The following is a 9,632-nucleotide window of genomic DNA, read 5'->3' as shown; positions in this document are numbered from 1 at the left end:
TAATTAATATCATGGTTGTCTTTTTCAAAGTCAAGGCTTTACATCATTCCATTGATACAAGTGGCCATGAAAAGACAAGATAGTACATTGATAAACAATTGGGTAAAGTAGTTGAGGAGTTGCAGATAGAAAATGTGAATTTAACTCATCAAACATTATGCAAAGAGTTTTGGAAAAACCAAAAAACTATCAAACCATTGTTTGGGCCTTGCCATGCTCTGGTCATTGTCTTGACCTTATCCATATTTGAATTATAGAAAAGCCAAAAACCTATAAAATGCAAAATATCCAATATTTGGGCCTTGCCATGCTCTAGTCATTATTTAGGCCTTGCCATGCTGTAGTCATTATCTTGACCTCATCCATAGTAGTATGCACTTTCCAGTCACTTACGAGTTTTATTGCAATAGTTTGCTTGGTAGCGTTTTGACTATAAGGTCCGGAATCAACAATGAAGTTGGCCATTCCTCCAAACAACCAACCCACAGCATAGCAATCTAAACTTGTTGATGACTTGGCTTCTGGCCTTGGGTGTGCAACTTTTCTTACATAAATATTTGGAGAAAATCATGGAAATCCTTGATTGAAAGTGTGCATCAAATATTGCTCTAGTAACTCTTTATCTACTATAATGACTTCCCACAATAAAATATTCTTACATACATAGATTTGTCATCACTATCAAGTCAAGCATGTAGTCACATGTGCCTATATCTATGTATATGTACTTTCTTGCATGCGTTGGCGATTATTGCAATAATAGACAAAGATAGGAGACAAAATAATTGTGCCCATTGCTGTGTAAGATGAGGCTCTGCCCTTAGAATTATTTTTTGATTGTCCTTCTATACCTCTCCATCGCGAGAGGGAGATGCATGAACGTGTCATGGATACTTCCTCTATTAAAAAATGGATTGATAGTACATGACTCCCCTAATATAACTTGACACGCACCTCTATGTATCATTGTCATGGATAACTTTATCTTTAGTGAAGAATGAGCCCTTACATTTTGTGTTTAATTCTCTTTCTTCCATATGAAACTATTGGTTTTAAACCTAGGCCACCCAAAATTGAGACTCAAAGCACCTTTCCTTTGATTGCCTTGCCCAACTACTCATGGACTATCAATGCATGTTGTGGAAAGTGCACATGGTAAGCACACTCTTACACATGTTGGGTGCATATTCATATTTGTTTCCTACCTTCCATAAATCTAGCATCAATATTTTCTCAAGATACCTCAATGTGCTAGATGCTAATTTACCTATTGGCCCTTTCATTGAAAGATCTCAAGCTTTTGCAACTCATTTGCTCAAATTTGAGATTTTCCTCTCCATTTGGTAGTAAATCCATGGATTTGTAGGTCCTTAATGCTTTGAATTGACCTAGCACATCCCCAAACATCCTAGATTTAAAATAATCTATTACATCATGTACATTGGGCCAAAGCATTTCTCTAGAAACTCCTTGAAGGTGCTCAAGAATAGTGTCATGATGGTCTAAAAACATAATAATCATGATTTATGATGTAAGCAATTGAGGCATCTAACCATTACAATCATACAAAGCAAAAATAAAAAAAATTACAATCAACCCACAATAACATCCAACCATAAACATATCTATTATTATATACTTGCCTATTAAACAAGCATAGGTCTTTGAATATCAACCCGATTATACTCACCATGTAATAGTATCACAAGACCAAGATGATCTAAACTTGATTTACCAATCACATATTTGATTAGGAAGGTCATTATCGAGGTGATGAATGAAAAACATTTGTGAGCTCGTACAATAAATGACTATACTCGACATTTCTAAATCTAAATCTATAAACATATAATAGGAGTATACATGTAAGATGATGTAGATCATCTCTACCAATCATACATCTTTGGAAGGTTGTTATCAAGGCGATCAATATGGAAACTACGAACAATTGTAGGCTAGAGACTCAGATAATGATCAACTCATCTCAATCTCCCTATATGTATGCATGCATGCATGTATGTATAGGTTGGGAAGTTTGTTATCAAGGCAATCAAGTCTAGCAACTACAGACAACTACAAGCCATACACTCAAATAATAATGGACTCGACTCTACTTGATGTCTCTACATGTATGTATGTATATATGTCTTTGTTATTTGCTTTTCCAACTCTGTCTTCTTTTGTCTTCTCTTTTCTCATAGCCCCATTGGTTGTCTAGGTATGGTCAAGACCCATTTCACATGCTGTTGTATCATCTTTCTTCAAGTTTCTATACTAGGAAGTGAACTCACTTTCTTTGTAATAAGGCTTCTTAAAACCTTTAACACTTTTCTTTTCTTGTTCTTGTAGATATTGGATGTGATAAGGCACCCATATTTAGGTACCAAAACCATGCCCAACAATCACAAATGAAATGTAGAGTTTACATAAGAACATTCTCATAATGCATATCATTAAAGGATAGTCCCGAAATAATAGATTGTGCACAACTCGATGTGTTGCATGTTTCCCAACTCGATGTGTTGCAGGATTTCTAATTCTTGTCATCATGGGACAAGATATTTAATAACACTAAGATATTTAATCATGGGACTTTATTCTTGTCATCATGCTACCATGTATTTTATAAAAGGGATCTTGTGCTTGTAGTACCCATTAACTTTCTCTAGTGATCATCAATGATTATAATTGCAACTAAATACATCCAAGAAATAAAGATCTGCTCAATAGCAAAAGCACATATAAAACTAGTATCTTTCAAATTATCATCTTCATGCTGCCTAAACTCACACATCCAAATTGCAAGTCTATAAAAAGAGAAGATTATACCTATGTAGTTTCCATTGTGTCTGCTATAGAGTTGTTAGCAGACAAGGACACAGTGATGTGGAGAGAACCATGACAAGAGGGTAATGAATTTTGCAATCAGAAGCGCCTTATCTCTAATGATTTGTAATCCCTTATTGCCAAACTACAAGCACCCTCTAGTTTTCAACTAATGGAGGGCCACACATAAGAATGTAAAGTAAGCAAGCCATATTAAAACTTTTGGAAGTACATGTAGCAAACTTGAAGGTTTCTAGAGAAAAACTCCATAATTGTACCTTGATTTTGCATGTGGACCCCTCACTATTCATGCTTCATTTTCTATCACTAGTAAGAATGGAATGTAGATCCGTTCAGGTGCATTGCATTGATTTCAGAGGCTCGAACATGGGATGGTATAGATGAAATGGGATAAGCTTCAATGGGTCCAAGTGCTGACAAGTGTTCAATGTTAGATGTGACTACTTCCACTAATAGCTACAAATGTGTAATAGTGGAATAATAATGGTTTCAATTGCCTACAATCGATGTAAAAGAGAAAAAAGTTTCAAGTGACTAGTATTATATATGGGCCATGGGTCCGCCTTTGTAAGCTTATAATTGTAATTCTCCATCAAAGTTTGGAAATCATGTTAGAACTTGATTTTTGAAAGTTTGGAATGATAAAGCTTGAGAATATCGATCTTCAAGAGATTCAAAAGCTTGTGGAACAATCTTTGACCTATACGCTTTCTTACCTTTGATCCTTGCATGGCCCTCTTATAACTCTCTTATAATCTCAAAGATACATCCAAACTCTTAATAAATCACATCCCTCCTCTCACGATTTTTCTCAATTCTCCACCAAACTTGTATATCAAGCCCATGTCTAGGTTATAGATAATTTTAACATGAGACTAATATAGAATATTACTAATACTTGTGCATAGTGCACCACAAACAAGTCCCATGCAAAATAAAATTGTACATACTATTGGAGGGGACCACTTAAAATTATTAAACCCCTAATTAGAAGTAGAACCTTGATCTATTTGCATCCGAAATACATATTTCTTTTTGAAAGACATAAATGCTTATGAGAAGTCATAATTAACGAAATGTGTGTTTATTGTTACTGACCTGATGTTGATGGGCGTGTGAGATGCCATTTATTTTTTGTTAAATAGTAACTCAACACCATGCATGTGCGGCTTGGCCTCCATAACTTTCCTTGAAAGCCCTAAAACACCAAGAACATCCTAATGAGAACCAAGGTACAATAAGACAAGACACTGCCAAATTGAAAGAATAAAAATTACTTAAAGCAACTAGAAGAAATGAATCCCTTCCAATGTTTTTCTCTCTCAAGACACCGCTATCCCCCCTCAAGGGTTGAAGGTTTCGTGGCAATTCATATATATTATAGCATCATTTTCTTACATGCAACGAAGCCTCCAAAATTTCCTAAAAGATTAACATTCTTTGAAAATTCCCCCAAATTATGGTCATTGAAGCCCTAGCAATTTATTTGGACTAAATTCTCAACCAAACAAAAACAAGTTATTGTAGTGCTTACCCAAAGGGATGACTGAAAATAGCAGTCCTTTAATATCTTTGAGCCATCAAAAGATTTGTAGATAAATACACTCCGAATCCACCAATGGTACATGTCTCCCTTTCAATCTTAAATATGTTAACAAATGGGTCTTGGGCTATGATAATGATCCCAACTTTGTGTAGTTTGTTGACAGATTCACCAACACAAGCCATGGACACATTAACTTCATTGTCAAGAGTTGCAAGAAGTAGAATCCGTATATGAACTAAAAAGGTTGATGACTTGTAGATGGACTCTATGGTTTAGGCTTGGAATGAGAGACTGCCCATCAAATCTAAGGCAGAGATGTGTGGAGTGAGGACGAGCTGGTAGGGGGAGATGAATTGAGAGATTAGGGGGTATGTGGTTTCTGGGTTGTTTTTGAGACTCAATCCGAGCGTTGGAAGTGGAGCTAATAAAATAGACTGAGCAAAGGAAAAAGGGGAAATTTTGGCTTTGAAGATGTGGCAAGAGAGGGTGAGTCCTAGTTGAGTGACATGTTGGACGTGTGCGATAGGTTGGTAAGAGGGGTTTGTCCAGACCTCAAGGAAAGACTCACAATATTGATTTTTTAAAGGCGCTGGCACTTTGAAGGGAGGTGCCCATGACATCCCTGTTTTTAACAACAGAAGAGAAAAGTATGTTAAGCTTATGACTGTAGAAAGATAATAAATGCATCATGAGAAGTCTCTTTCAACAGTCAAATCCCAATGCAATCGCAAATACATAACAGAGTGGAGGACGTGACAAAGTCTCCTACATGTGAAACAAATACATAAGAGAGTGGAGGATGTGACAAATTCCCCTACATGTGTTGATAGAGTCACTAATGCAAGCATTGGAAAGCAAAGAAACAAAAGCACGACCAAGTTGGGCGGATAAATCAAATGTTCCATGGAGTGTTCACGTCAGTGAATGGAAATTGAAGTTTAAACTACAAATTTGGAGGCATATTTTCTGCAAATTTCCGATGAGAACTCTTAAATTTTCAATTGGAAGGTTTTTGTATGTAAGGGAAATGGTTTCTGTGAACACTGAGAATCTCATGCAATGCCTATCACACTGTAGAGCAACGTGATGAGATAAAGTCTTTTTACATTTTTAGTTCACGTGGAAGCAATGCCAAGATAAAACACATGATAATGGACATGCCTGGTGTAGGCTCGTAATCTGCCATGAACGGAGCTGAGCAAAGCTTCAACAGGAGCTCTTGGTTCCCCGTCTGCACCAACGCCTTCGCCAGCTCCAGAATCTGCTCCCCCAAAGATTTCCCTGCTCTTACAGGAGCAATCTCCTCCACGCCCAGCAGCCCCAGAATCGATAACACCCTGTCCTCATCATGCCCCGGTGAGCAATTCCGCTCTCCTATCTCGCCTAACACCGCCTGTGGCTGGAAGACTTGCCCGACGTGGGGCTTTTCAGAAATTTGAGGCTGCTTCAGGAGCCCATATACGCGAAGAATAGCTAGATCATCCAAAGGTCCGTGAGCCTGCTTCACCAGGACGTGTAGACGCAAGAGAGTTCGCTCATCCTCCCTTCCAATCAGCCTGCTTCCGGCTCTCATCATCAAGTCCAGACAGGCTGCCCTCTCTACTAGACACATTGTACTCCAGCTGACTTGGCGAGAACTAGCAACTTTAGAACCGCACTTAGCACAAACGAACTTTCCCTTTATTAGGCTATCTGCATCCACTGGAAGAAACGGTAGCGAGCCAGGACTGTTCTTGTAATCGCCTCGAAAGCAAGCGTCCTCGTCTCCAAATCTGTTGGCAACGACGACATGGCTGACATGGTCACTGCAGCAATATGTCATTTCGTGGTTCATCAAAGAGGCGGCCTTGAAGCACGTTCCTGCATTTATCAACAGTTGCCTTTCCTGATATTGCAGCTCTACTAGAAAAATGAGATTGTTTGGAAGCAAAAGCTCTTGGAACGTCCAAACTCTCGAGAACCAGCGTGGTAAACAAGGTAGCCCGTCTTTCCCACCCCAAAGACCATAGCCTTGACCTACACCGTGAGTCCACACGTAACAACCTAAGCTGCGAGAATAGTAGGCTCCCATATGCTGTATTTCCCTACTCTTCTCGACTACATCTTCCTGATTGATACACAGAGCGTCAAACCATACGTTTTCCACCCCATCGGCTTTCAGGACTTTCAAGAAATCTGAAAAAGAATCATATCCCTTGTCTTTGCTGAAATCCTGAGTTCCGAAAAGCTCGCTGTAACTACAAGAATGCCCTCCACCCTGTCTTCCACAAGAAGATCCACGAGATCTAAGTAAACAGCCAATTTTGGACGACCAGTTGAGAAGGTGATGGCTCCACGTATGAGAAATAACGTGAAATCCCCATCCCCTGGGCTCAACAAAGCAGATCCCTCCTTGGCTAGCAAGAGTTTCTGCTAAATTAATTAATCGAACAGGCAGGACACGACATTCAGATGATGAAAAAGACATCCGACTTGAACAGCCTCACTGATGCACGAAGGTGGACTACGTGCAGAAGAAGGTAACGATCTAGGAATTGCTCATCCATAAAAAGGTGGACTACATGCATAAGAAGTTAACGATCTGGGGAGCCGCAGGTTGCAGAATTGCATAGTTGCGCCTGGATTCTGAGAGATGCACAGGGCGTTTGGCTATTCAGCCAATCACAAACATGAAGAGACGCACTGCCACAGTCTATGCGTTCAACGAGGGACCCGTGCGTGAACCAAATGGATGTTCCAACTTTCGCTGCCGAGGCTGCTCGAGTGTAGAGATTAGACTTGAGTGGGCTGGTGCATAGTACACTTATTGACTCGTAGAAAGATAAGCAAAAGGCTCACACGTACAAGTTGATTGAATTTCTGACCTACCTTGCCTATTCACCTCTCCTATTCCAACCCATTTAATGGCGATGGCGAAGAGGAAGAATGATTGGGTCGCTGGAATTTCATTTTTGAAGGGAACTTTAAGAGCCATTGCACACAGGCAGGGAAATGCGCAGCCAGTGATGACTCACACAGATTTTGAGGTAAAATGGTGGCGCATTGGTTCACAAAAGGAGAGATTCAATTTTGAAGGTGCCAAAACGAGCACTAGTGCGCAATTGTTTTTCCAACCAATTAGGTGCTATTGCAGAATGGTTGAGCACCAGTGCGCAATTGTTTTTCTAACCAATTAGATGCTACTGCAGAATGGTTGAGCACCAGTGCGCAATTGTTTTTCCAACCAATTAGGTGCTACTACAGAATGGTTCAGAAATTTGCAACTAGCAATCAGAACCCTGCACACCTGATAGGGGTACTGAAGAGGCAATCATTCTATGCCAACTAAGGCTTTGTCAGAGGCTCTTTACATCTTCACCAACTTGCAGTCTGCATTTAATGAGCTTCTCAAGCTCTTTGGAAATAAATTGCGTGAACCGAAACCCGCTGTGCACTACTATGTGCGTGTGCATAGACCCTAAGAGTTATCCTTCTTGTAACTTACTTTTGAAGAGTGACGTGGAATTTCCTTTGTAATTTTTGGCCTACCATATGTGGTAGCCTACGTGAAGCCGACGGGCTTTTGAAGAAGCTCATTTTTCCATGGGATCAGCGCCACGTGGTAGAAATCTAGAGATCCCAGTTTTGTTTCATTTAGATCAACGCCCCCTCCCCCCCCTCTCTCTCTCACACACACACACACACTCTCTCTCTCTCTCTCTCTCTCCTCAGCCCCCTCCCTCCGACTCCCTCCTTTCTCTCTCTTTCTTCCTCCTCTTGGGCAGGCCTATTGAATGAAACATATCATTCATCTTCTTTCCAAAGGGGTCCTTGTTTTGAAGGTTCATCTCTTTATTTGCCCTTCTAGGGAAGGGGAAAACCCCCTTTGCATGGTGTTGTAGCCTTCAAATTTAAGGGTTGTGAGCATTACATTCCAATGACCTCTCTATTCCAACCCATTACTTAATTAGTTTTGGTGCATGGAGGCTTATTTAACCCATGTTTATCTATGGCTTAATTTATGTGTGCTTTAATTAACCAATGTTTATCTATAACTTAATTTAATTATGCTTTCTTCCATGGCTTAATTATTATTATGCATAGATTATGTGGCTTCCCCAAAGGTTCAAGAAAAGATTCGAACTCAAAACCTTCTTTTTCTCAGGGTGAGCTCTACCACTAACCTATAAAGTAATATTATGTGCCCCCTTCTTATCTTACTATAGATTAAGGAGCGAGAGAGGCAAAGGTTGCCACGTGTTGCATATGTGGTGGAAGTGCCATGTGTCGTGTAAAGGAGAAGAGGTGGAGGGAGTAGAGGGAAAGGGCAATTGAATGTTGTTTTGAATCGTGCCTTGCACTCCAAGACTCTCTCTCTCTCTCCCTCACGCATGCACATATTCATGCTTAGGCAAATATCTCATGTACACAAGATTACATAGCTTGCCAAGGTCTCTTTCTCTCTCTCTCTCTCTCTCTCTCTCTCTTTTCCCCTCTCTCTCAAGCTCCCAAATCTCTTTAATGCTCTGCGATGGAGGCAATGTCCCCAATCTCTCTCTTCCTCTCTCTCAATATCCAACAGCATGAAATTTCTAAAGGCGAGATTCGAGTGTCTAACATCCTTAAGATATGCTATCTTGACCCCCATGTTTCTCCTACACTACTACACACGGGCCCTATTCCGATGCTTAAGCATTGACATTTAGCGTGCGTGAGGCATTAATCGTTTGATAACCAAAGCAAAATTCGTTAAGTGTCGCTATATAGCAACTTTAGACAAACGTCGCTATATAGCGAGGTTTAAAGAGTGTTGCTATATAGCGACACTTATTAGACTTGTAAATGGTCGCTATATAGTGACACTTATTAGACTTGTGAATGGTCGCTATATAGCAACACTTATTAGACTTGTAAATGGTCGCTATATAGCGACACTTATTAGACTTGTGAATGGTCGCTATATAGCAACACTGAGATAGTTTCCTATAGCGACATTTTACAGAGAGTGTTTTTTTCCCATACCGACCTTAAAAGATAGTTTTTCCCAATGATAAATTTTTTTTCCTTTTCATACATGTTTGACTCTTTGAGAGAATAAAAGTACAAGAGCGTGTACATCAAGCCTTTGAAGCTTATATATTCATGTCCAAGTTTGAGATGAAAGAAATCAATGAAGAGCATTTACATCAACGGCTTCATCGTGAGCCAAGTCTAACGTGCCAAACAAGTCTATCTCTAAATCTATACCGAGTCGATCTCC

General features: G+C 39.7%; 1 protein-coding gene across 1 annotated transcript; it reads right to left on the bottom strand.

The window, feature by feature from the left end:
• Positions 1-4,466: 4,466 nt before the first annotated feature.
• LOC147899198 (uncharacterized) lies at positions 4,467-6,540 on the bottom strand. The gene is made up of 2 exons (XM_087378662.1): positions 5,555-6,540; positions 4,467-5,015 (listed from the first exon to the last, which is right to left on the bottom strand). Exons 1-2 carry the CDS (start codon positions 6,462-6,464, stop codon positions 4,666-4,668), a joined length of 1,260 nt encoding a protein of 419 aa, XP_087234788.1. The 5' UTR covers positions 6,465-6,540; the 3' UTR covers positions 4,467-4,665.
• Between the last annotated feature and the right edge of the window lie 3,092 nt (positions 6,541-9,632).

This window comes from Dipteris shenzhenensis, chromosome 8 (genome assembly GCF_047967505.1).
Source record: "Dipteris shenzhenensis isolate YYH24624 ecotype China chromosome 8, Dip_SZ_1.0, whole genome shotgun sequence".
Taxonomy (NCBI): domain Eukaryota; kingdom Viridiplantae; phylum Streptophyta; class Polypodiopsida; order Gleicheniales; family Dipteridaceae; genus Dipteris; species Dipteris shenzhenensis.
Note: the sequence above shows the minus strand (reverse complement) of the source record. Positions and strands in the feature narration are given on the sequence as shown.

Excerpts from the sequence above, each read along its gene's own strand:
- LOC147899198 (XM_087378662.1), bottom strand. The coding sequence starts at position 6,464 with ATGGGAGCCTACTATTCTCGCAGCTTAGGTTGTTACGTGTGGACTCAC. Across the intron at positions 5,016-5,554 it reads AGATTACGAGCCTACACCAG|GGATGTCATGGGCACCTCCC; the intron begins GCATGTCCATTA and ends TGTTAAAAACAG.